Source organism: Lissotriton vulgaris, chromosome 1_1 (genome assembly GCF_964263255.1).
Source record: "Lissotriton vulgaris chromosome 1_1, aLisVul1.2, whole genome shotgun sequence".
Taxonomy (NCBI): Eukaryota; Metazoa; Chordata; class Amphibia; order Caudata; family Salamandridae; genus Lissotriton; species Lissotriton vulgaris.
Window position 1 is genome coordinate 2,019,563,079 of NC_141685.1, and position 26,001 is coordinate 2,019,589,079.

The window sequence follows — 26,001 nt, forward strand, 5'->3', positions numbered from 1 at the left end:
ACTAATAAACCCTAATCAAAAGGGTTTCATGGCAGGAAGGCATCTTCAGGATCTCACACATGAGTTGATCGGGGCAATTGACATCGCTATTGCAGAGAAAATCCCTCTATCAATAATTACAATTGACGCTGCCAAAGCATTTGACAGGGTAAACTGGTCCTATCTAAGTGAGGTATTAAAGAAATTTAAACTGGGCGACAACATCATAAAAGTTGTGGAAAATATTTACAACTCACCCAGAGCCAAAATATTAATTAATGGTCACCTAACTAATAACATCCAAAAAGGTAGAGTTACAATCCAGGGATGCCCCCTCTCCCCCTGCTTTTTAATTTCTATATAGAGCCGATTGCAGAACATCTTAGGAATCTCCCTTCAATCTCCCCATTTTGCTATCAAGGGTGGCATAAGAAAGTTGCTTTATATGCAGACGATCTCATGATTTTTACTTCAGACCTAGAAGAGGCTCTCTAAACAACTGAAGAGACCTTAATCAACTTTGGGAGGATATCTGGTTATCAGATAAATCAAACAAAAACTGAAACTATAAGCTGGAATGAAAATGTTATATCCCCCTTTAGTAAAGAAAAGATAAGATACCTGGGTATTGATCTGGTAAAGGAGATTGATAGAATTACCCAAACCAATTTTCATAGGGTAGAGATGGAGGTAAAGAAGTTACTGAAAGTCTGGAGAGCTCTGCCCTTAACATTCCTGGGTAAATCGAACATCATAAAAATGGCAATATTACCAAAATTCACCTTTATTTTTAACGCTATCCCGCTCGAGTTCAATAGAGACAAGATAAAAAAGATGCAGGGAGACCTATCTAGTTTCATATGGTCTTCTAGAAAACAAAGAATCGCATGGCGTAAATTAAGAAGATCTAAAGAGAAAGGAGGTATAGCAAGCCCAGATTTACTAGAATACTGCAGGGCTTTCCAATTCAAAAGTATTAGAGTGTTGTTGGGTCCTTATGAAAACTATCCATTATACCTACGAATTTTCACAAATAATTCCAGCCACTTTCTCTACAAATTTGGTCATCCGAAGTTCTTTAAAAAAATTAAATTGAAGGTCCTGAAATCTGCAGCTAGACTGTGGTACTGTATTAGATCCACAGTGGATATCCCCTTTTACAGTGTTAAGGCCCCGATCTGGGATTCTCAGATCACACCAGACTGCCTTAAAGACAGTTTAGCGATTCCGCTAAGATCAGCAGGAATAATGGAATGGGGACAGCTCCTGTTTCAAAATAAACTTCTTGACTGGGACATATTATCTCAATGCACGAACTCCACTCTTTCGAAATCTAAATATTACCAACTACTGAGTTGGAGCAAGTCCCTTAAAGAGACTAGAAAAGGTAACATCGCCCTGGAGATAAAGATGCAGATGTCCAAACCATTTCCGAAAGAAATTTCCTTCTGGTACTGGGCTCTAATCTCGGCTGGGGAGGACGACTTCCGAATTCCAGAAAGTATCTGGGGAAAGGACCTGCCGACGCTGGATACAAGTATTGCATGGCAAGTATCTATGAGCATATGCTGGTCAATTGTAACGTCTGCTGCTCTCAAAAGAAATCATTTACTCACTGTACACAGAGGCTACTGGACACCGAAAAGATTATCCAAACTGTGCAGATTATCTTGCATATTATTATTATTATTATTATTATTATTATTAAATATATAGAGCGCCTGGTTAGACTAACTAGTGTGTCCCCACGCTATAACTGGCCCCAATTAACTCGTTCCGCCAAGATCTTTGTCAGCTAGTCCGGTGTCACCTTAGTCCTAGTCTTTTGGGAACAGGAGGGCCTTTAGCTGTTTGCGAAATGCCTGCTCTGATGTTTCCAAACGAAGCTTCTGTGGGAGTTTATTCCATTGTTGGGCAGCTATGCCTCTAAAGGAGTGACCGCCCATTCTCACTCTGCTGAACTAAGGAACAGATACTCGTCCCGTCCCGTATGATCTCAGCTGACAGGTTGGACGGTAAGGGCTTTTAGCAGGTTATGGAGATAGGTAGGTCCTTTCCCTTGTAAAATGCGGTGTCCTCCACAGAGATCTTTGAATGTCACCCGCTCCCTAATGGGTAACCAGTGCAGGGATTGGAGTGCCCTCTTAGAAGAGGCCCTCCTGGGCAGCAAGAGAATCAGGCGAGCCGCCGCATTCTGCACCCGCTGTAGCCTTTGAATACATTTTGCACTGGCCCCCAGATACAATACATTACCGTAATCCAATCTGGATGCAATTAAGGCGTGGACCATGGTTTTCCTGGCAGGTAGAGGGAGTATATCCAAAGTCTTCCTCAGGACCCTCAGGATGCCAAAGCAGGTCCCTGCCAACTGTTTGGTCTGTTGCTCGAATGAGATCTTATTATCGAGCCATACCCCCAGATTTCTCACTGGGTTACTCTGGGTTACTGGGGGTCGGTAGGGGACCCAGCTCAGAGGGCCACCATGCTGAGGTCCATACTGATGGAGCCTTCCCTACAATCAGAACCTACGTCTTATTGCCATTAAATTTAAGGCAGTTACTTGCCATCCATGCAGCATCAGCATTGTGTGCTTTTCTCTTGTCTACAGTTGTTCTACTGTCACATCTGTGCAATATGTGAATAAAGACAGTTACTCCTGATGTCTGTTTTGTCAGTGCCCTTGCTGTGTAAAGGTATTTTGGTGTGTGCATTTGGTTGCCTGTGCCCCATGCTCTACGTGTCACTTCAACATTGCCATGATCTTTGCCCGTATCACATTTTTATACAGGGGTGATAGGTCTTGAGGCCATTCAGACACTGATACTAGTGTTATCTGTGATGGCTCTTTTACCTGTCATGCAGTTCTCTTTTTAGTGATTTTCTACTGTTGGGTGCATTGTTCAAATGTCAGGTTGGAGTACACTGCCAGCACAGGGTGTGAAGCTGTGCACAGGTTTGCATGCAAGCTGGGCCCTGTCATGAAGTATGTGTTATTCCTTTATGTGTGCCCAGCTGGGTATGTGTATGGTCATCCTGTGTTGGCCCTTAGTCCTGGTCCCATGGCCTACATGAGATGTGTGCTCTTGGGTAGTCAAGAGGTGTGTAGTGTGAAGGGTGTGACTTTGTAGTGGGTGTGGATGTGTGTGTGTCCCTGGATTATCAAAGACACACATGCGTCAGCCAAGAGTTATGTGCCTGTTGTTTGTATTGTTGTGCCCTGTGGATATGGTTGTATGCACATGTGTGAGTTGTCTGTTGTGCACTGTGCAGTGTGTTGGTGTGTCTGTGCTGTTCTGTGTGACTCCTCCTTGTTGTTTTGGTCACTTATGAGTGTGCAAAGTGTGTGACTTGCACATCAGTGTTGTGTTTGTTTGATCATCAAGGTGTCTTGAGTGTGTTTTTGTGGACTGTGTGGCCCTGCTGCTCCATACTGCCATTGTGGTTGTGTTTCTCATGCATCGCATGCACATGGTGCCTTTTCTCCTCCTGTGTGGCATGGTGTGTGTGGTGTGATGCCATCCCCTATGTGTGCCACTTATGGCTACCCGTTGTGGGTCTGCGCTCCATTTTTGTGTGTATGGTACACCCCTTCCATGTCTACTACTGACAAGCAAGTGAGTTCACGTTGATGTCAGCTGCCCCCTTGGTTTACATGTCTGTGTGCCTCCCCATCACTTCATTTGTGACACTGTGCTTTGTGGTGCAGTTCTTGGCCCAGAGCAAATGTTCAACTCTCGACATTGCCTCAATGGTTCATGTGTGGTGTTCTTGTGCTAATAATCAGTGAGGATTGCTCATGTGCACTTCAGCTGTGTGTGCTGCTCAGTGCTCTGGTCAAGTTGGTTCTGCTCTTGTGCCCCAGAGTGGTGCATATGTTGTTATTGTGTTGGATGTATGTGTGTTGGCTGTGGTATTGCATCACTTCCTGGGTGTGCTGTTGTTTTTGTGCTGTGTTGATTGGTGTTGTGTGTGTTGAGTTGTGTCAGTCATGTCTGTGTGTGACTGTTCTGCTTGTTGTGCACACACTGCTTGTTGTGCATACAGTGCTGTGTGTATGTGGCCTTGGCATTGCCTGATGTGCATCCCCTGGTGTCCTGTGGTGTTTTTCATTTTTGATTTCATGTGCATCTGTGGTTGGTTTCATGGGGCAGTGTAGTTCTGTGCTGAGGCTCCTCTTGTGTGATTTGTGGTATGTTGTGTGTGTTTTGTTCCTGTGTGATGAGGTTGTGCACTCTTGTTGTGTCTGTGCTCCAATTGCGTTTCCACAGTTTGGCTGACAGGGTATGTATGTTTCTGATGTGGTTCTGTGTGTGTACCTGTTGTGTTTGTGTGTGGTTTTTGGGCAGGCATCTGTTCAGGCATCCATGTGTGTGTGTTCTGTTTATGGCTACACCCATGGTGTGTGTTTATTTGTGTGTGTATGTGCTGGCAAGTATTGGCAGCCTTCAGTGTGTGAGGCACTGGTGTTGTGTGTTCCTTGTCAGACACTCCTGCAGTGGTTATCTCCCTGGTTGTTTGTTGTGTGGTGCAGGGTGTATATTGTGCTTGCTTGTTGCTGTGCTTGTTGATGCGCATGGGGGTACCCAGGATGGGCACCTGGCCTGTGACTTGGTGGGGTGTGTTGATGTGTGGTTGGTGGAGGTGTGCCCCTGGGGTCTTTGTGCCCTGCCCATGCCTTGGAATAGCCCTGCCTTGTGCATTGTGCGCATGTGTTGACAGTTGCTGTGACGGGACCGGGACGTTGCTGCAGGTTCGCGGTCGATGTGTGTCCAGGATGCTGTGGGGTGACATGGTGGCAGGTGGGTCATGTGTGGGTGCCCTTGTGGATGTGTTGTTGCCCCCAGCAGGGTGTCTGTTATGGTTTTGGACCCTGTGTCAGCCCGTGTGTGTTGTGTGTTGTATTTGTGTATTTGCGTACCTGTGGTGGCGTCCGCGGCGGCCCATTAGATGATAGAGCTGTAGCAGGTTCAGCACCGGAAACACATTTAGAGCTGGGTCCATGGCGTTCATGACCGAGTGGTGTGGACCGGGTCTCTGCTATCTCGCTCCGCTGTCGAGTTTACGCCGTCTCCGGTTGGGCGGTGTCTCCGCTGCGGTGCATCTGCCTGTTTGGGCCATCCTAATTTGTGGAGCGGGGTGGACGTCATTCCGCACGGCGGTGAGTCTCCATTGGCTCCCACCGCCGCGGTAGCGGGCGCACTTTGATGGCGGTGCGCATCGCTCCGCGACGGACGGGAACTGACCTATGTTTTGCTACACTAATATGGCAGACGCGAGGACCGCTGCTCGTGGGTGGAAAAAGGCATTTTTCCGCCCCCCCAGCAATGCGGTGGTGCCACTGGCCGCCATCCTAATGGACCCCTAAGTGTCAGGGTGAGCGGGCATGCAGGCCTAAGAGAATGAACAGGACCCAAAGCTAAGGCTGAACATGATCCTTCAGGGACCCATAGGTCAGTGTACAACGAGGATCCCCATGAATGAGTAAGAGCTGTAAGGCCTTAGAGCAGGGAGCTGGCTCAGGGATCTGAGGGCGAGCCCAGGTGAAGGGATATTTTTGGACATGAAGATGAACGTGAGCTGCATTAAATAATGACGTGTACAGTCCCTCCCAATGTTACTTGCCCCGCAGCCTAAACAAGCATTTGCAATGCAATAGGTCTCGCATTAGGAAAGTTTGAGCTATTGGCATAGTAAATGACAATTTTTTTATTTATATTTTGTTTTTGAAAATAACTAAATTAATAGCTTTGTCATTTACAATGCCTAAATCGTAGTATCCACTGATCAACCTAACATGGGTTTCAATGGAAGCTTGCAAGCCCTGGCTCCTCTACGGAGCCCTGGGTAGAAAAATACACTACAAACTGCCACAGTCCACACTCCGAAGACAGAAACACATTGAGTCACACCATTCAAGTGACACACAAAACTCTTTTATCAGACTCTCATAGACCAGGCAGTACGTAGCAAGGCTCCATTCCCTGCCCTACTCCTGACCTGTCCTATGGGATAAAGCTCTAGACAAATTGCATGCTGTACAGAGAGACCCTCAAAGCCATCCCTCAGGTAGGATTGCCGCCTGTATTTTACCATCATGTCCTGTATTTTCATGTCAAAACCAGCAAAAAATTGTGAAAAATCAATGAAAGTCGGTATTTTTGCTCTTTTCGATATAAACGTAATACAAAAAATAAAAGTAAACACCACATCTGAAGTATTTTAGAGCTGTCTAAATTACTCATTTATTATTACAAAAGCAAACAGAGGCAACATTGTCTTAATAAAAAAAGAATACATAGGAGTTTACAGAAATTCTTATTTAAGTACCAGATCAGATCATTGCCCCCCCAAAATTTGTAAACAGGAACAAATAACCAGTAATTTTCTCTCAGAAAGATGACAACCTTATCAGCAGACCAAGATACTGGCATGCATATCATAACTGAAACACAAGAAACAACGATCACACCCACACAAGCTTGTGTAAGATCCCAGCTCTGCCTCCCCCTTATTGAGCCACTGCTCTGATGAAATCCACACATTAGAGGATATGTGAACACCAGAGACTGCAAGCCATTGACAACCAGGGCAACTGCATTTCGACACCCCCTGATCACTTTCCCTACATACCACACATTGTGGAAAATACCAACAGCGGACACGTCTGCACAACAAGGGTAGAAAAACAAAGATATTCAAAAAGCAACTAATGCAAAGGGGAATTCAAAGGGCAGCTAATGTGCACGAGCCACTTATAACAGAGCAGAGGCCTAAAGTCTCCTCAAGCATCTCGCATGTGAATAATGCACATTTGGCCAAAAATCCGCCGTCACAATGAGACAGCGGATTCTTTCACAAGACCAACTTCGTGTCTGCATGACAGATCCCCCGGAGTCCTGAAATTACTTTTGTCTTGTTTTCAATCATTGGACACTGCCTGTAAGCGGCCTGGATGACTGGGCAACGTTAGCTGAACAATTCCTGGTCTAAACCTGCCTCAAAGCCCGCAAACTGCCTCCATAGATTAATTCAGAAGCTTGGGTGCGTCCAGGGGCAGGGATTCAGGCGAGTCACTCACGTGCGACTCCGGCATGTGCCTCGGTTGGTGGGCTGTGGAGGAGGGAGGGACATGAGTGCTATCGCCAGGTCCTGATTCGTCTTGCAGGTGTCTACTATTATCAGACCCCAGGCTGGCGGGGGCTGGGGCTATCCCTGCCCTATTGCACACTACACTTTGCAGACTCTGGTGGTCTGGTTGTGTGATGTGATGCAACCGAGCCCGTCATCTCACAAGGTTTGCAGTCAGTGCCCAGTTCTGGCTGTCCCAGCCACCCACTGGTGGCCTCGTGTGGTGGCCCAGAGCCTTCATCATGGGCTCCAGGCCAATAGCAGCCTATTTGTGCCCAGCCTCTGTTGCTTGCAGCAACGCTGCAGCATGATGAAACTGCCTGCCACCCTGGGCATGTGAGTGTGGCCTGGATGCTACAGCTGAGCCATTATGAGGCACCTGCTGGGCACGTGACAACCGACCCGATCAGCGACGGAAGGTACCAAGGACTTCTGAGGGAGGCCTGGGGTAGAGAGCTGAGATTGTGTCACCATATTTTCTGTGAAGTCAACAAAATGCAAATGAGTTCTTATGGTGAAGAATGTTGGAAACTTGAAAACTCTACCTCTATGTGGGTTAGGTGGAAGCTCTCAGGGGTGAAAATCCCCTAAGGGAGCATCGCCCATTGGGGAAAAAACAACATACAGGAAAACGTCGGCACACGAAGATTCCCAACAACGCCAAGGGCCTGATTAGGTAATGGCTGTGACACAGAGATGTTCAGATTTACTGGATGCAATAATGACAGCACCAACATCTGAAAGTCCCAGTGCTTCCACGCCCTTCCCCCCACCCTAAATTCTGCATGCTTGACTCGCTAAAACTTAAGGAACGGTGCAACGTTTGCCAGAGCTGGTAATTACCCAGTGTGATAAACACCGCCCCAATTTTATGCGCAGAAATGACAACTTATTGCAAAGAGGGGGGACAGCGCGCAGCGTCAAACCTCGGAGACCAGTCAGCATGAAGTGCGTGTGAGCCTGGAAGGAAAAGTCAATAAATTGGCTAGACAAGTTCATATTATGGGGTGCCGCCGCGCTGCCCGCGGCGACCCGGAAGCTCTTGGCCGGCCGGCTAATCCGGTCGCGGCCGACCGGAAGTCCCGCCTCCCGAGGTCCGCGAGCTGCCGGCGCATGGAGCGCCCTGCCGGTCCGAGGTAGCCCGGGTCCCCAGGAGGGGGCCGGGGAGAAGGAGGAGTGTGGCGCCTGTTGCGGGGCTCCTCAGACCTGAGGGAGCCCCGATTGAGAAGAGGAGACGAGACGCGCCGCGCCGTGAGGAGCCCCGCCGGAAGAGCGCAGTCGGTGAGTGGGGCCCAGGGCTGATGTGAAGTGCGTGCGTGCCTATGTGTATGCCTGGAGGGGGGTGAGGGAGGGGGGGGAGTGTGTGTGCGCGTGTGTGCGTGTGTGCGCGAGGGAATGTGTGTGCGCATGCGTGACTATGTGTGATTGAGAGAGAATGCAAGGTAGGGGGTAGTGTGCCTGTATGTGTGCCGTATGCCTGCGTGTGCATGCGCGCGCCTCTGTTTGTGTGTGCGTGCGTGCATGCAGAGGGGTGGGGGCTGCCTGTGTGTGTGAGAGCAAGTGCTTTGCTTCCCGCATGCGCAGCTATCAGACGCTCGCTCCCGAGGTGAAATCTGACCTCGTCAAAGCGCGCGTCTGATAGCTGTCCACATTCCTAAATACGGGCCACAATAGGTCTGAAGCAGACACTCTCAATGCTCACGCATTGAGAGTAGGTCTGCTCGACCTAAAAAACCGTTATTCACCACAAAGTTCGTCCAAAATTAGCCCCCTGACATTAACCATGCAAAGGTTTGCAGAAGCTCGCGATCCGTAAACGTGGGCCACTTTTTTTGTGGCGTGCACGGGCCTCATTTTGTTCCCAATCGACTCTGCTTGCAGATTTTATTTATTTATTTATGCATTTTTATATAGCGCGGACTTTACCCGAAGGTGTCAGAGCGCTTCACAGAAGGAACAGAAATGAAACATAATGAGAAACATTACAAAAGAACAGATTGCAAAAGCATACGTTACATTACATAAGGTAATAGTGACAGTTGTGAGCAAACAAAATACATGAGGTAGTAAAAATTGTGAGCAACCAAAAATACTTGAGGTAGTAAAGGTAATAGTGACAATTGTGAGCAAACAAAATACATGAGGTAGTAAAAATTGTGCGCAGCCAAAAATACATGAGGTAGTAAAAAGTGCACAGGAGGAAAAAGTGACAAGTGTGCAGTTACAAGAGAAAACAAAGTATCATTTGGGGTATAATACTGCAAAAGGTGCTAGACACTCCGGCACAAGAACAAGTGTTATGTAGACAGAGGTGGCACTTGTGCCAGTATCAAAGGTAAAAACATGTGAGAGGTCGCAAATCGTGTGTTACAAGGGCAAAGTGGTGTGTGCATGTTACAAAAGGGCACAAAACACAAGTACATGGAAAATACTCCAAAGAGGCAGACACTCCAACCCCAGGAATACACTGGGAAGGCACTTCCATGGTCGTGGAAATTATCAGTAGTGGGAAGCCTTCCTCCAAATAACAAGAGGACGTGAATTACTTTTGGAGGTGTCTCTGGAGGAGGAGAACTTTGAGGTCCCTTTTGAAGGCCTGGGAGGAGGCGGTGGTCCGGAGCTGAGGCGGAAGGGAGTTCCAGATTCTCACTGCGTTGCCTGAAAAGGATTGGGCCATTGTTCTCTCCTTCTTGAAAGTGGGAGGTTCAAGTAGTAGATTCTCCGCTTTGCGTGAAGGTCTAGAGCCTCCAGAGAGTTTCAGTTTATTCGCCAGGTAGCGAGGAGAGGAGGAGTGCAAGGCTTTGTGGGTGATACAAGCGGTCTTGTAGATAGCTCTAGCCTCGAAGGGAAGCCAGCGGAGGGTGGATGCGTGCGGCCTCAATCTCCCACTCATATGTAATGAAGCAACGATTCTTTTAAAGGTAGAAAGTGTCTGCCATTAAAAAAAATCGTGGGAAACAATTGCAGGCAGACCCCTCAGGTGCAATAAATGCATTATTTCATGGGAAGCACGCTGCAGTATAGCGAAGTCAGCATCCACAAAGCAGACGGGCCCTAACTCGGGAAAGGGTACCAGGCTGCGCGGCTCCAGGCCCGCCGCTGACAGCTTCGGGACGTCTTCCAGAGTCAGTTGTAAATAAAGGTGAGGTCTCGCCGGGCCCCGCCTCCGCCCGTCCCGCCCCGGTCGCACCTCCGCCCTCCCCCTGCCCCGGGCTCTGCTGCTTTCATTGCCTGCCAGCGGCTCCCCAGGCGGCCTGTCCCTGGTGGGAAACACTGCGCCTCCGACCTCGGGTACTTCCCTGCCTTTCTCGGCGGGTCTGCCCTCTGCATGGAGGAGAGGCGGCTCCAGGGGGCTGTGCTTGACGGTGACCGCCGGCTCCTGCTTCCTGCCAGCCGGGCTGACGGAACAGGTAGAGCCGCTGCCTGAGGACACGGGGAAGCGGCGCAGAGCAAAGCCATGGCGGCCCCAGTCTCGCCGGGAGCCGACTTCGGCTACATTCGCACGGTGCTGGGGCAGCAGAACTTCATGGACCTGGACAGCTCCACCCTGGCCCTGCCCTCCGAGGACAGGCTGCAGTACTCGGGCAGGCAGGACGGCGAGAAGAGCCTGCGGATCCGGCAGCAGGTCCAGCAGACCATGGCGAGGAAAAAGAACAAGAACTCGCTGCCAAGAGGTGAGTGCGGCCCCCGGGCTGCAACAGGTGCCAGCTGATGGACGCACCCTCGCGCTGCGTGCCCAGCTCCCTTCACCCCCCGCAGGGCACTCCTCCGTTATCAAGTTACAGGAGGAACAAAGGGTGTGAGTGGGCAGCCCGCACCTATTACCTGTCTGCTCGTATCTCAGTTATTATATTCAGATGCCAGTATCGGGGCTACAGCACATATCACGTATGACTCCTGCACGAGTTTTCCATAGTTGTCACTTGTTTTCCTGCCACTGGGGATTTTAATTTTGTAGGATTCTTTTGATATTTGTTTTTCTGTCTTTTTACTTTATTTTACAGGGGACCTGCGACACACCACACTGCTGTACACCTGCGTAGTTCAACTGTGTATAGCTTCCCATTCTCTGTTCCAAATGATTGATTAGCAGAAATAGCCATTGTAGAGGCTGTTGCGGGCGTCTCCTGTACTCTTGAGACCCTAGGTAGAAATTATACCCCGCCCTGTTACACTGTTATCTGCAGGTAATTGCTTGTAAAATAAACAACGTGTGAATTGTTGCCATTAGAGCCGTGGTCTGCAGCCCTGTCCTGAGAACCACAGTTGGGATGGATTCGCACTTGATGTTTTGTATCTGTTTGATTACTAAGGACGCTTTTTATCAGCAGTGGCTCGGTCGTTTCCTAATGCAAAATGGACGTTTTCAAACAAAGGTTTTTTTTCGTTGTAACGAGTTTGACAGAATTTGCATGTGCTTAGTACACACGCGTCTCCTATTGCCCCTGCGTCATTCCGTGAGCAAACAATGTGCGCTCAAAGTTACATTTGCTGCATCGCGCCATGAACAAACTGCGCCTTATGACTTCTTCAGCATGAGGAGACCCTGCTTTGAGACATATAGGGGACTACATGTTATCAGAAACATAATTTTCCAGTACTTGGTTTTCCTTTAGCAACCTAATGAATTATGGGTGTCGTATTAGTGGTTTATTTCAGCTGAACCAACTGCACCAACAGAGCTGAAAATAATGATTTCTAGAAGGAAAGCCTATGATGGGAGCACAGTGTCCCTGATGACATGGAGTCATCTGGTAACCTTACAACAGTGGGCAAAGCTGTCAACAGGCCCCATATGCAACATCCTTAGCCATTCTTCCCTTTTAGCCAGTAGTACTTTGCATGCTGGGATTTCTAAACCTCTTTATACATGGGAGAAGCAAAAATACTAGTCCTAGAGTGTACAGCTCTGTTGGCTAAAAAGTATTGTGGGAACATTTTCAGGATTCCGAGGGTAAAAAAAGGATCTTGGGCTCATATTCTGACAGTCGGAACCTTTTACCACTGTGTACTGGGTTTTACCCTTGGGGTCCTGCTTACGAGTATAGGTGATATTTATCGCACAATATAAATAACTCTACCAATGGGTACGTTATTTATTTTTTAAGTTAAATAAAAGTTTATTGGTTATAATAAAAGGTATGAATACATAACACAGTAAAGAAATTATAGTGGAGACAAAAGGGGGAAGGGAAAGGAGAATCTAGGGAGAGAAAGCAAAATACAATGTAAATATGGGAATAACAACAGCAAACTTGTCAAGAACAGTAAAAATGAAGGAAAGGGTACATCAAATATAAAATACAAGTAAATGCAAATGAGATTATGCAAGTAATCATGTTAACAAAGAAGGGTACGTTATTTATTGAGTGTGATAAATTCCATCTATTACAAGTTGTTGGGGAGTAAAATTCTGAATTTGGTGTTTAACGCACCAAACCTACAAGGGTCTCCAACCTTTTCTGTACTGAGAGCTACTTATGTTCAATGAAACGCATTGACAACTTCTAATATTGTTAGTGCTGCATAATGTAACTTTTGACCAAAATCTGCATGCTACAGTAATTACCGTATGGTTTTTCCCTGTTTATATTTGGTCAGGTTTTGCCTTCCGAAATTTAACGATGGTTGAGTTATTTAGTGCATCCTATAATTATCAGATGCATTTAATACCTAACATCTCGTAATTCAAACCCGTGCTCAAACATGGGTTTATGCACGAGTCGGAATTAACCGGCCAACTCGTAATCAGGGTCATACTGTTAAGACCAAAACTTAGCACCAAGTACACCGCTTTACCAGTTGACCCTCCAAATAGCAAAGTCAGGCAGTGCAAGGCTTACTAGGGGAGCAAGGCACTAAGAGCTCCATAAACCAACTAACACAAGTTCATCGATTATTAGTCGGTGCTTAGTTTTTGGGGAAATTCAGCTTAAGTTATACCTAACGTAATACTGTACATAATGGTTTCTGAAGCAAGAAATTAAAATGTACATTACGAATACCCTTCAGCCTAGACTACCATTTCCTTAGGATAAAAGAGCCATCCCTATTTCAAGGGAGTACATTCAGAAAAGGAAGAAATTGCATCCGAAAGAAAGTCCTGGAGCCAAACGTTTTGCTGGGACAGTGAGGTGAGGTGGGATGAGGGTTATGGTATTGGAGCAAACATAATAATATTTTGTTGCTGAAAAAGCAGAAGTCACAAAGCATCATTGAATGGATTAAAAGAAATGACTGCCTTTGGGAGCAGTATTCAGAAAGAAAAGGTTAAAATGGGGACCACATGTTCTTTCTTTCAGGCTCTGGTAGGAAAGAGGGACACCATGGGTGTATCTGATAGTTTATATATGCGAGCAGATTCTCTGCTTCTATGCTATCTTTTGTGCAAAGTAACATTTGGTACTGTCTTGGCCAGTCTACAATCTTCAAATTCTAGGTCTTGGAACGTTTTTTTCTTTGTACAAAAAATAATAATCCAATGTTATCATTTGGATTATAGTGACCAGGGCATCATGTTAGCCACAGTGGCATTAGCTTGTCCTCTATCCCAAATAAAGTGTTGTTCACTTGTGGGAAATACAGAATCGAGCACTTTTTACCAGCATTTCTGTAGTGGTACAAATTAGGGAAAATTGAGGTATATAATTCAATTTTGTTGCAAGATGAATTGTCTACTTTCGTTCCAAAGTCTGCGGTATACCAATTAGGATGAATATTTTACTGCATGTCATTATGGACAGTCCCAGTCTTAACTTTTCACCTCGACATGATTCATTTCAGGTATATTCGTCTAATTAGTTCAGTGGAAACAAGACAAGGCTACAACTCCCAGAATGCATTAGGCTATCACACAAAACTCGAGAACAGGAAACTGTTCTTTATATACTGGAAGGCAGGCGCTCCCCCTAATACTGTTGGAAATGACTAATGTGAACAAAGATTCTAGAATATTCTTTTGTGTACAATGTTATACCCCCATCTTTAAATATTTCAAGACCTGACCTAGTTCAACAGTGTTGCTTTTAAGCATTATGAGAGCTTATTGCATACAAGTCTGTTTGCTCCGCTTAATGCTGCAATATTGTCAAGTGGTCCTGGAAAGATGTGAATTAAAATTGACACGCAGTTGTAATTTTTTCACCCTTAATCTAGAGGGTTGCCATTTCATCTTGAACCTATTTTCTCAAACAATTGTTTGAGACTTCCAAAAGAAGCTTCTTCCTGTTTGTACCATTGAACATAACTCCCCTTTCTACATATGATTTAATGTACTTCTGTCTTGTCTCTGAATGTATAGTCATTGAAATGCCGAAGCTTTGACCTCTTTATTGCAGTTTGTTATGCAAATACTACATACAGGCCGCTGATTCAATGGGTTCAAGATATATTGAGCTCAACTCTTAATTGAATACTATTTTATTAAGTACACTTCTATGTTGTACCTGGAGAGTAGGGTTGTGCGCTAGTGACTTCTTTACTAACCCTCAGTCATGGAAGCCTGGGTTCTAATCCAGGCACGGCAAATGTATGTGACGTAAAAATGAACATGGCTTCTAGCACTGTACCAGTAGCCCTTTGCACCACCCCATCACATGGTTTCTGAAAGCAAGGACCAGAAGAATCTGTACAAGATAGGAACGGACCGGGTTCTACTACACAAATGTGAGAAAACAAAAGCCTTTGTTGAATATTTCTATTGGCCCCTAGATCACAAACAGTATAGCCCAGGTGAGAAACTGAAGATTCAAAAATACTGTGCTAGATAGACTCTGGCAGGACACCAATTAGATTGTTTGGAAACACAAGATTGATTACCCATTGACAATGCTGCATAGTTAGGTGCAAGGTTTGAAGCATGAAAGTCATTTAGGGTCCACCAGGGGTCACAACTGCAACCCCTGGCTTGCTCCTTGGAGCCCCTGGCCTCAGGTGGCAAAATTGGTGCCTTAAACACAGAGCGGGTTGTCCTTATGGATGTTGGTTGGGGCGCCACTTTCCTTGTTTTTCTTTTTTGTCAATTTGTTATTAAACTAAATATTCTAAACTCCACATATATAGCGCATGGCTACCCTTCCTCATCCCAGCGCTGGTAGTATGGCACAACCAAGTTCGAGGGATCCGGTCTGGAAGAGCCAAGTCTTTAAACATTTTCAGAAGGGAAGTTCTATTTTAGCTGATCTAAGAGAAAGCAAAAGGTCATTCCAAAGTTTAACCGCGTTGCCGGAAAAAGAGCGTGCTCCAAATTTTGCCAATCTGATCCTAGGAACTTTGACTCGATGGGCCATGGAGGAGTGCAGAATTCTACAGAGAAGGTAGAGGGCTACTAAAGTACGTGAGATCATGGGCCCTTTATCGAGGAGTGCCCTGTGGGCAATACAAGGTGATTTGAACTTGATCCTCTCTGCCACAGGAAGCCAATGAATATAAATAACACCTTTGCTTGTTGGGCGGATTGATGTCTAGGTAGATTGCACAGGAGCCGGGCATTTGAGTTCTGGATCACCCGCAGATTTCTTATTATGGTCTTCAGGGCACCCAAGTATAAAGAGTTGCCGTAGTCCATGTGAGAAAGAAAAATAGCCTGGACCACCATCCTCTTCACGAGGAAGGAAAGGAAGAATTTTTCAAAGCATCCTTATTAGGTCAAAACAGATGGCCGACCGCTTTAGTGCTTGGGTATTAAAGTTCAGGGATTGGTCCGTCCAGCCAAGGCTCTTTATAGTGGTTTTTGGGATAGGAGAGGAGATAGACTACTTGGTCAGTTCAAATTAAATGAGGATGACAAGTTGTTGCCTAGCAACATAGTCTCTATTATTCCTCCATTCATGGAGGCAAGAGCTGTTCATCCAACCTGCAATAGTTGAGTGTCATCTGTGTAAGGCACCATCGATATCCCAAATGGACGAATGATCTCTGCAAGTGGCCTCTTAAAAACATTAAATAGAGTAGCGCGCAAAGACAAGCCATGAGGTACTCTGCATTCCTGATGAAAAATCTGACGTACAAGCTCTGTCAAAGACCTGCTTTCAAGAGAGGACTTCTGGAAAAAAAAGGCTAGTCCTGAGCTAATTGCCAATAATATTAGATTATTCACTATTGATATAAAAAAAAATGGGGGTACAGTTAGCTGTATTGTGGTGCTTCCCTGGCAGCTGAGGTAGGTAAAAAATGATTTAAAATATATTTTGTGTGCTTGCTTACTGGGGAGAGAGTGTTTATGTGAGAAAGACAGTGTATGTGTGGATGTGTGTGCAAGCATGTGTGTGTGTGTGAGTGAAAGTGAAGGTCAAGGGACACTTCTACTACACCTGACATTTTGGTGAGTTGACTGACGTCCATGATTTCAAGATCTGCTCCATTCACTTCAGTGGTGGCTGATACATAACGGCGGTGGCATAGGGGGGTGGGGGGGGAAGGAATGTGAGATATAAAATACAAATGTATGTACCTTTCCATGGCCGCCATCTTAATCCGTCATCTGTCCTCGCGTCTCTTCGCTGAAGCGCAAAGGCTCCCCTAAGCTAATCATGACACTGCTGTCACCATAACAGAAGCGTTGAGATTGACCTGAGTGCCATGGTTCGGCGCTTAGGGCGAGGAGTGGAAGCCTGGGCATGTTCTTCACCCAGGCTGTGCATTGGAGCCCGGATGAAAACATGCTAAATGCGAATGGCTGTTTGGCCGGCCCAAGACGGCTGGCCAAACTGTCATGCACACTTAAGTGCACATACCACTCCTCCCCCTCCTGGCTGTGATCGCAGCCAAGCCCCAGTCCAAAACTGGCTTCAGCAAGGAAAAATAAAATGATAATAACAGCGAGTTATTTTTTTTTTCCTTTTTTACACTGCTGAAAAGCTGCGGGTTGACGGCTTTCCTCCGTAGTGGAGCAGCCGCTGCAGATTGACTCATGAAAAACCATTGTAGTGAAAATCAGCTGTAACTGAGTCTCACCATCCCATAAACCGACATTCGCAGACATAATGCCCACAAGATTGCAAAGGACAAGAGTCCCAAAGACGGATATGACCCGTAGTTCGCTAAAGGCCTCAAACCTTCTTTTTCGTGTGTTGGTTTTCTTTATGGAAATCTGTTCTCCTGGAGCTTATTGTGGAAGATGTCCTTCTTGGAGAGAAAAAACGTACCGCCTATGTTTGAAACCGAGCCTGTTTAAAACACCAAGTTGTTGGTTTTAATCTGTTTTATCTTTGCTTGTTTCTACAAATTGACTTGTATGCCTTTCACAGGTGACATTTGTCACTTGCTGATTGAGTTTTAGTTCCTTGTAGAAATGTTCGAATGCATTTAGTTTTTACTCTTTCCTGTACAGCTTCGTGTTGCTGCATCTAGTAAAAAAATGTTTTAATCAAATATGCACGAACTGGGGTTTGCCCTGACACCTCTAAAATGAGATAGTAATGCGTCGATGAGCAACAATCTTAGTAGATCGTGCTACTAGAATTATGCACCTGGCATCGGCTGTGGCTAATTTTTAAACGAAAGTGAAGTATAACGTATTGTTTTCGTAGTTACCTGTTCTTCTATAGTTTGAAGTGTAATTTGCACATAGCAGAACGTTAGAGAATGTCCCTATTTTTATCACACAGTTAAGCTTTACGTACTGACTGATCGTCCAGATATGTTCTCTTTGTGTACATAATACTCCCATATGCACCTGCGTGAGACCCAGCCAGTGCCAAGTTTGGAGCTAGCAGCGATTGGCTACGTCCTCCCCTTTGAAAGTAAACCTCCTGTCGGCGCCACGCCTCGTGTACGTACAGCTGCGAGAAATATTTCTGAAATGGTCTTAACTTGCTCGCTCAGCCAAATTTAGACGGCTCCCGAGTGTGATTCACATCTCCGGGGACGGGACGGACGAGTGGTGTGGGTGTTTGTTTTAGGAAGTGCAGAGGGGTTGTCCAAGGAGGTTTTGTTTAGCCCTTCTCAAGCTGTGCCTTTATCTGTTGAGGAGAAGCTGGCTTTCCTTTGCCGGGATGTGCGGGCGCTGCTGCTAGTGGTTCAGAGAGGGGGCCACTGAATGACTGTAGCGCTTTCTGACCCTTCGCACTACAGTATCTCTGTGAAGCTTTCGCATTAGTGCATTGTTTCGAGGCATCTAATTAAATAGTTTGTCCTCACTCCCTTGCCTCTCATTCGTGGGGGGGGGGGGGGGGGGGGGGGCACCACCCCCTCCAGCGGCACAAACAGAAGACCGGCCTCAGCCAGTACCCTAAAGGCTGAAGTGGTATGTGTTTTTCTAATGCCCTTTTAAAACTCGTTCCTCGTTGATCTGATCAGATATGATCTGGCTGAGCAGTGCCATCCTATCGCAGGGTTACACATGATTAACACATGGGGAATTGCATTCCCCTTCTCCATCCTCTCCTTCATGTTTCTTCTCGCCTCTTCTGTGTGCCTACGCTCTGGGCCTTGGTCAGTATGGAAGTATCCAGTTAGATTTGTGAGGCAATAAACACACTTCACACCCTCCGACTGCCGGGTTGTATGTATGATGGCTGTGGCCTTAGTCATATGAAGGTTGTTAAATGGTGTCAGTCCTGTCATATTCTGCCAGTCTTGCCTGTGGTAGCAGTCTGCAGCTTTTTCTGATGGGGAGAACTCTGCCCCTTTGACCCTCCCTCGTGTTTTTACACCCTGAGCCCTCCCACATCATTTGAAAGGATTCTGCCACAGGAAGGCCTCTAGAGGAAGACCAATTCCACAGCAAAGTGAATGCAGTGTTGATGATGCAGGAGATGATATGGTTCACCATGGTCACAGCAGAGAGTCACACTGACGCACTCTACATTTGAAATTTTGATTGTAAAGTGCTTGTGCTCTATAGGGATATTGATGTAGTCCCACCAACCTACATGTATACAACTCCTCATTATCAGCAAATGCAATGCTGTCACAGAAGCAGAACACTTTAAGACAATCACAGGCTGCTCCAGCCCATGCCTGACCTTTGTAGCCCACAGTTCATAAACATTTTAATGCAGTGACATAAACTTCTTCCGGGAAACAATACTTAAGATCTAACAGAACATCAACCACAAGACATTTTCTCACCTTGGGCCACACCCTCTGCGTACCATCTTGAAATAGTCCTCCTTCAGTCCCCTGTCTTTTGCGGAGCTCGCCAACATCCTCAACTCCCTAAAAGCCATCTATCTACGTTGGATACGTTTTACCTTTGCGTTTTATCAAAACTCTCTCAGGAGATGCTCTTTCACACCTACTCCTCGCCATTTTTCCATTGTCCTCACCTCTATCACTCTAATCCACTTCAGAGAAGCTCTCAAGCTAGGCTAGATTCTCCCACTACATAGTAGGTGCAACTACATCCTTGTCTTCCCACCTGTGTTTATTCCACTGTGACGTGTGGACAATCCTCGACCCGACTCCTGGATTCTACCTTGACCGAGTGGTGCTCCTCGCCCACTGCTGCCCCTGGCTCCACATTCGAGACGAAGGTTCTGGATTTTTTACTAAATTGCAGCGCTTTACTCCTTTAGAGCGCCACTGAGCTGGCGGCCTGACTGGATCCTGCTCTATCGTTCCTTGTTGCTTTCAAGGCGCAGCCCAGCCCTCGTGAAATTGTGCGGAGGACTCTCGTCTCCCGCTTATATGTCACACAATTATAGTATGAAACTGAAGACTTTCTCATTGCTTTGAACATGGTCTTTTATCTAGGTTTTTAGATAGTTATCCAACAATGACCCTGATTTTTCCCTTCCGAGATACACAGTTTCCGGGCAGCTTGAACGAACGCCGAGACGCGGGGTCCCTCAATTTTATATGATTTGAAACCTTTTGCGTGACTCAAGGGTTTTACTACCACAACGCGACTAACTTGCAGTAAGACGTACCCGTCCTTCCGAGACCCCTGATCGGCGTTACCAGGCCTATTGATTATTAATCAGTGGATGCACACAATGATTGAGTCCTGATTGATATATTCCTCTTTCTGATTTGAATCTGGTCATTGAACTTGGAAAGAATATTTTTTATATAGCTTAGCACTTTGAATTTGCCTGCAATTAAGATTGTATTCTCAACCAACTCAGACCCCGAGCGGGTTGGAATTATCACCAGTTTTGGGATTATCTATGCCATCTATTAAGACTTGGCCCTGAAGAGTCAGAGTTGACTGTACTCTGATGAAACACGTGTCGGCTGGCGTCTGTGCAAATACGCATTAAAGCAACAAGAAAAGACGTGGCGATTTCTTGTCTATCTGTTCATTACATTTACATATTCTATGTTATAATTTTATGTGTGCACAGGTCCTTGGTTATTGCTTTAGCCTGATGACAGGCTCAGGCTCGTCCAACAGCCACTTCCTCGGATTCACCTTCCTGAGGAATGTGAGACCCACACTGGGTCGAACACCGAAACACGCGTTGGCGTTGTCACTATTTTATGGGCCATATCAAATTTACGATCTATGCGTGTGACTACTACCATAACCTAAATGCAATTAGTTGGCTGTGGATATACTTGGCGCCGTTCAAAAGATAGAGGATTTATCTACCCATAGATTATCACCATTGTCATTGTCACCTGTACAAATTGCTCCATTTGTTCTGATTTTTGCCTTTGTGGGTGCGAGTATCTTTGGACTCCTGTTTTTCAGGACTTTCTGGTATGTAAGAGTATGAATCTGTTGGTGTAAATCTATTGGTGTGAATGTGTGAGTGAATGTGGCGTGGGGTGCGATATGTTTGTTTGCTTTATTTATAATTAATTATTGTAAATTAATTATTAATACATTTCGATATGTTTCTAAATTTTGCATTGTGACATACCTTCGTCCTTTGGCCAACCTCCTGGGTGTTTACATATTAACGACTTGTAGCGTATTTAATTTATTGCGGTGGAGAACTTCTGTTTTGAGTAGCTTGCTTTTTTCCCCTGATTCTCTCTACCATATCAGTTTCCAGGGTTCCTCTTTGTTTGAGTGGTCAATACACTTCCCCACCCAAGAACAGTGGTGCAACACAGGAAAAGCTGTTGCAGGATGTTCTAATGTTTCCCAATGTAATGCACTGCTTAATATCTCACATGCTACATCACTCATGACATGTTAAATGACAATGATAACATCACAGATAACACCTCAAATGATGTCATCCGTGTATCTGATATTCACATTACTCCATAAGCCCTTACATAATTAAAAAAAGGTTTGTATGGAAAGGCCCTATAGTCATATAAAGCCTATTTCTGTGTGGCACACGTGGGTGCGTAAAATGGAAATAGCATAAGCCATGGTGACCAGTGTCGTTCAGCATGTTGAAAGTTATGTGGTGCACAGTTTTCAACGTTTTTTTTGGAGTGCAAGTAGTATTGAATTTGAATTTGAATTTGAATTTAAAATATTTATTAAGCGCAGCATTCACCAGCGGTTTCTTGGCGCTATGGAGGGCAGGGTACCAATGGGGGAGAGTGACCACCGTACCAAGGACTGGTGGACCTAGGGAGTAGTGAGAGCATATCACAAAGGAAAGGCCTGTTTAAAAAGAAAGGTTTTGAGGTCTTTCCGAAAAGGAAGATAATGTGTTGCCAGTCTTAGGTGGTCCGGTAAAGAGTTCCAAAAGGTGGGTGCCAACGTAGAAAAGTTCGCCCCACCCCACTTCTTGCGCTTAAATCGGGGGACCACCAACAAAGACTGGGAAGAAGAGCGAAGCTCTAGGGTGGGGGTATACTCCCTGATCATGGAAGAAATGAAGGCGGGAGCCGAGCCCCGCCGTGAGTGAAAAACCATGCAACCCAACTTAAACAAGGCCCTCTCTTTAACAGGCAACCAATGGAGTGCCTTAAGAATAGGAGTGCAGTGATGCAAACGAGAAAGGCCATGAATAAGTCGGGCTGCCTGGTTTTGAACCAACTGAAGTTTCCGTAGACTATACGCTGGAATGCCATTATACAGGGCATTTGCGTAGTCCAGCCGGGAGACTACAAGAGCGGACATAATCAACTTAAGTGCCAAAGGAGAAAAAAAACGAGAAACAGTGCGAATTGTGCGAAGAGTAAGAAAGCAAGAGGAAACAACATGACTAACTTGTGAGTGAAGAGTGAGTTGATTATTGAGTTTAACACCTAATGTCTTGACTGAGGCAGAAGGAGAAGGAGGGGGCCCAAAAGAAGAAGGCCAAAATAGAGAGTTCCAGGGACTGGAGCAACCACCCGTGAGGACCAACTCGGTCTTGTCCGGGTTCAACTTTAGGTGGTTGTGGTTCATCCAGTCCCTGATGAAAACCATAACTGACTGAAAATTAGAAATAGAATGAGGAGAGGAAGAAAGATTAAAGATAAGCTGGAGGTCATCCGCATAGTTGAAAACGGTGACCTCCAGCTGCTGAAGAGCAAAAATCAAAGGACAGATATAGAGATTAAACAAGAGAGGGGAAAGAGAAGAACCCTGAGGGACACCACAAGTGACAGGTAATAAGGTAGCCGAAAAGTCTCCCAGCCGGACCGCCTGGGTGCGGTCCCTTAAAAAGGAGGAGAGCCAGACCAAGGCCGAGCCCCCAATTCCCGCCGCTCCGACACGGGACAGCAAGATGGAATGGTCCACCGTGTCGAAAGCGGCGGAGAGGTCGAGGAGCACCAGGGCCTGATGATGGTTTTGGTCTGCTCCCTCCCTAAGATTGTTAAGGACCGACACCACAACGGACTCAGTGGAGTGTCTAGGTCGGAATCCTGCTTGTCGGGGTGCTAAGCCGCCATTATCCTCAATAAAGGAGCTGAAAACCGTTGTTACATGCCGCTCCAGCACCTTGCCCAAATAGGGCAGCAGCGAAATTGGACGATAATTGGCTGGAGTGGATGGATCAGTCCCCGTTTTCTTGAGGATAGGCACTATAGTGGCGGATTTTAGGGAAGGAGTCACCACCCCTTGTGTCAAAGAATTGTTAAGAAAAGTAAGAGGGGGCAAGGGACAGGCTGTATAGATATGTTTGAGGATGCGGGCTGGACAAACATCCGTCGGAGAACCCGATTTGACTTTTGGGAGAATGGTCAGAAACGCATCCTCAGTGAGCGGTGGAATAGAAATGAGGGAAGACCGGGCAGTAGGGGGGGAAGGATCAACGAAGGCAGGAGAGGGAGGAGGAATATTTAATTTGATGTTGGTTATTTTATCCAAAAAATAAAAGTTAAGGGAATCACATAACTGTTGAGTGGGCAAGGGCTTAAGGGATGCCCTGTCCGAATAGGCCAGGTCGTGGACTATGGAGAAGATCTCTCTGGGTTGATTTTCTGCCACCAATATTTTGGCGGAAAAGTAAGCAGTCTTTACCTCGAGTATAGCTCTCTTATACTCTCCCAGAAGGATGGTGTAGCTGACTTTCAGTGTAGGACAGTAGTCCCTTCTCCACAGTCTCTCCGCTCGCCTAAGAGCAAGCTTCTTCTCCTTTAACTCCTCGTTGAACCAACGATTAGATTCGTTGGGACGTCAGGTTGATATCCGACGTAAGGGAGCTACCAAGTCGCATCCCTTGGCAAGCCAGGTATTAAGGGTAGCGGCTTGGGATGAGGAGGAGAGGCCTGTCAACTCAGGCGAGGAGTCCCGTAAGGAGGATGACAGGGACTGGAGGTCAACACGTCCCCAGTTACGAGCCCAGGTGTTTTTGGCTAATGGGGCTTTCACCATTGACCTATAAAAGAGGGAAAAAGCAAGTAAAAAGTGATCCGACCACGGACAAGGGGAAACAGAGATGGGTGAGATAGAGCAATGGAGGGACCAAACCTGGTCCAACACATGGCCATGTTTATGTGTAGGAACCTGGACGTGAGAAACCAAGTTCAAGGCTAAAAGCAGTTCAGAGAACTGTTTGGAAGAGGTACATTCTTGGGCATCCGCCGGCCAGTAATTAAAATCCCCAAGTACAAGGACCGAGGCATAATTGACCACCGAGGTGGCCAGAAGATCCTGAATGGAGGGCAAAAATAAAGGTGAATGCTGGGGCGGGCGATATACCAATAAACAGGTAAGAGGCGGAGATAAAGTAGGGAAGGAAACTACAAGATGGTCTGTGGACGTAATCGGGGATGATGGGAGAAGTTGCATATTAAGGTCAGACCGGGCAATAATGGCCACTCCACCCCCCACTTTGCCACCTGGACGATCTGAGCGTAGGGCGACATAGGATGGGGGAAGGGTAGCCAATAGAGAGGGCAAGGACGACTCGCTAAACCAAGTCTCGGTCAGGAATAGTATATCTGGCTTCTGTACCTCAAGCAGGACAAAGAGGTCCTGACAATGCCTGACCGCCGACCTCGTATTAAGTAAGAGAATGGATAAAGGGCAAAGTGGCGAGGCGTTTAGGCCAGGAAGCAGCTGAATCGGGCAACTGATAGAAGGAGCCAGGTAGACAGGAACTGGCTCGTGGATAGAGGGGCATAACCCAATAGATGCAATGTCAGCAATAGTGGCACCCGCCAGGGGCCACTGGCCCTGTAATGCCGCGAGGTCATTGGCAGAATAAATGTGTCGGCGGGCATAAGGACGTGCCCCTAGCCCCATCTGGCCGCAGACGGGCTTGCCTTAGGCGCGCCATCGGCACGCCATCGGCGCACCCGCTGCGCTCGTCCACTGCGCTTCCGAAAACACATTGCCAATTGAAGGCTTTCCCAGGCGAGCACTAGACCGCTAACTCCGGTCAGGCTCGTGGGACACCCCTCCCCAAGATGGCGGCTCGCCCTCTCCTCTCGGTCCCGAGAGACCGGCTGGAATTCACGAGGGAGGGCAATGGAGGAGCGGGGGTGTTAGTGGGACCCTGCACAACAAAAAGCAGGTTAGTGCACTTTAAAATGACAATTTTGGCAAGTTCGCCGATTTTTTAAAAAAAGTACAGTATTCCATGTTAAACAAGGTAAAGGCTGAATGCACTTCATGTGAACTGATGAAATTTGATATGTCATAAGTAATCTAATATATGATGCCAAAAGCAATACATTGCGGGGCTTAAGTTATAGTTAGCTCAGGTAACTATGACTTCTGAATTTCAATGATTTTGTACGAGTGAAATCTGAGCTTAACCATAATGTCCCTGCAACCTTTAGTTTTTTTCAGTGTGTATATATTTTTTCTTTTCTTTTTTCTTCATATTTAAAGCGCAATAGCTTTTTGATGCCACCCATTGGAATAATAAAAAAGAAAAAAAACAAAACGCTAAAGAGTTAGGGTTAAAGTTTATGATTATCAGGGTAGCAGAGTCTTCTTTGGGATCTCTCCTCTTATACAACCACCCTTATAGTGCAGTTGCCTGTGTAGTCTTACAAGATTTAGCAGTGGTTAAGACGATTTCTGATCCAGAAGTAGGAATCTCTTTGAATTGATTATTCATGATTGGTTATTCCTTGTTGGGCGTTAAACGGTAGCACAGGTTATGGACCACATGGAGCATTTTGGTGTACTGGGAAGTTTTTTGTATCCATAAGTGAGACCGCTTAAAACAAATCCCATATATGCATTTCGGAAATGAAAGCATATGGTGGTGAGAGATGTTGCTCTGCGGTAAAAATTCCAAATTGCAGGCAGCTCTTTTAATAGGGGCACAGTTTCGCTGTAATGTTTTCACTGAACACTCACAGTATTGTCAGTGGAGAAGTGTGACTCGCTGGTTAGAGGAAGCAGACCTGGAAGCAGAGGTCAGCCCGGGACCAGGGTTCAATTCCCGGCTCGGAGGGGTCTTGAGTCCTAAAATGTCCATGGACTCGACAATTCTCGCTCCGGTGCCTACTCGATTCACGGGTTCACACTCTGCAACTCTGGGCAATAGCTTGCTTAATCTCCACAACGGCCCCTCGCGGCGGGATGCCTGGCTTTCACCTTGCAGATACCCTGCCGGGGTTATCTCACAGGGGAATACCTGGACGGGTTCC

General features: G+C 46.4%; 1 protein-coding gene across 1 annotated transcript in view; it reads left to right on the plus strand.

Moving 5' to 3' along the window:
* The first annotated feature begins 10,327 nt into the window (after positions 1-10,327).
* PKP2 (plakophilin 2) overlaps positions 10,328-26,001 on the plus strand; it is a 474,852-nt gene continuing 459,178 nt past the window's right edge. Inside the window, exon 1 of the mRNA XM_086920178.1 lies at positions 10,328-10,781. Coding sequence (XP_086776304.1) covers positions 10,565-10,781 — 217 coding nt within the window. The 5' untranslated portion in view covers positions 10,328-10,564. The remainder of the gene's footprint in view (positions 10,782-26,001) is intronic.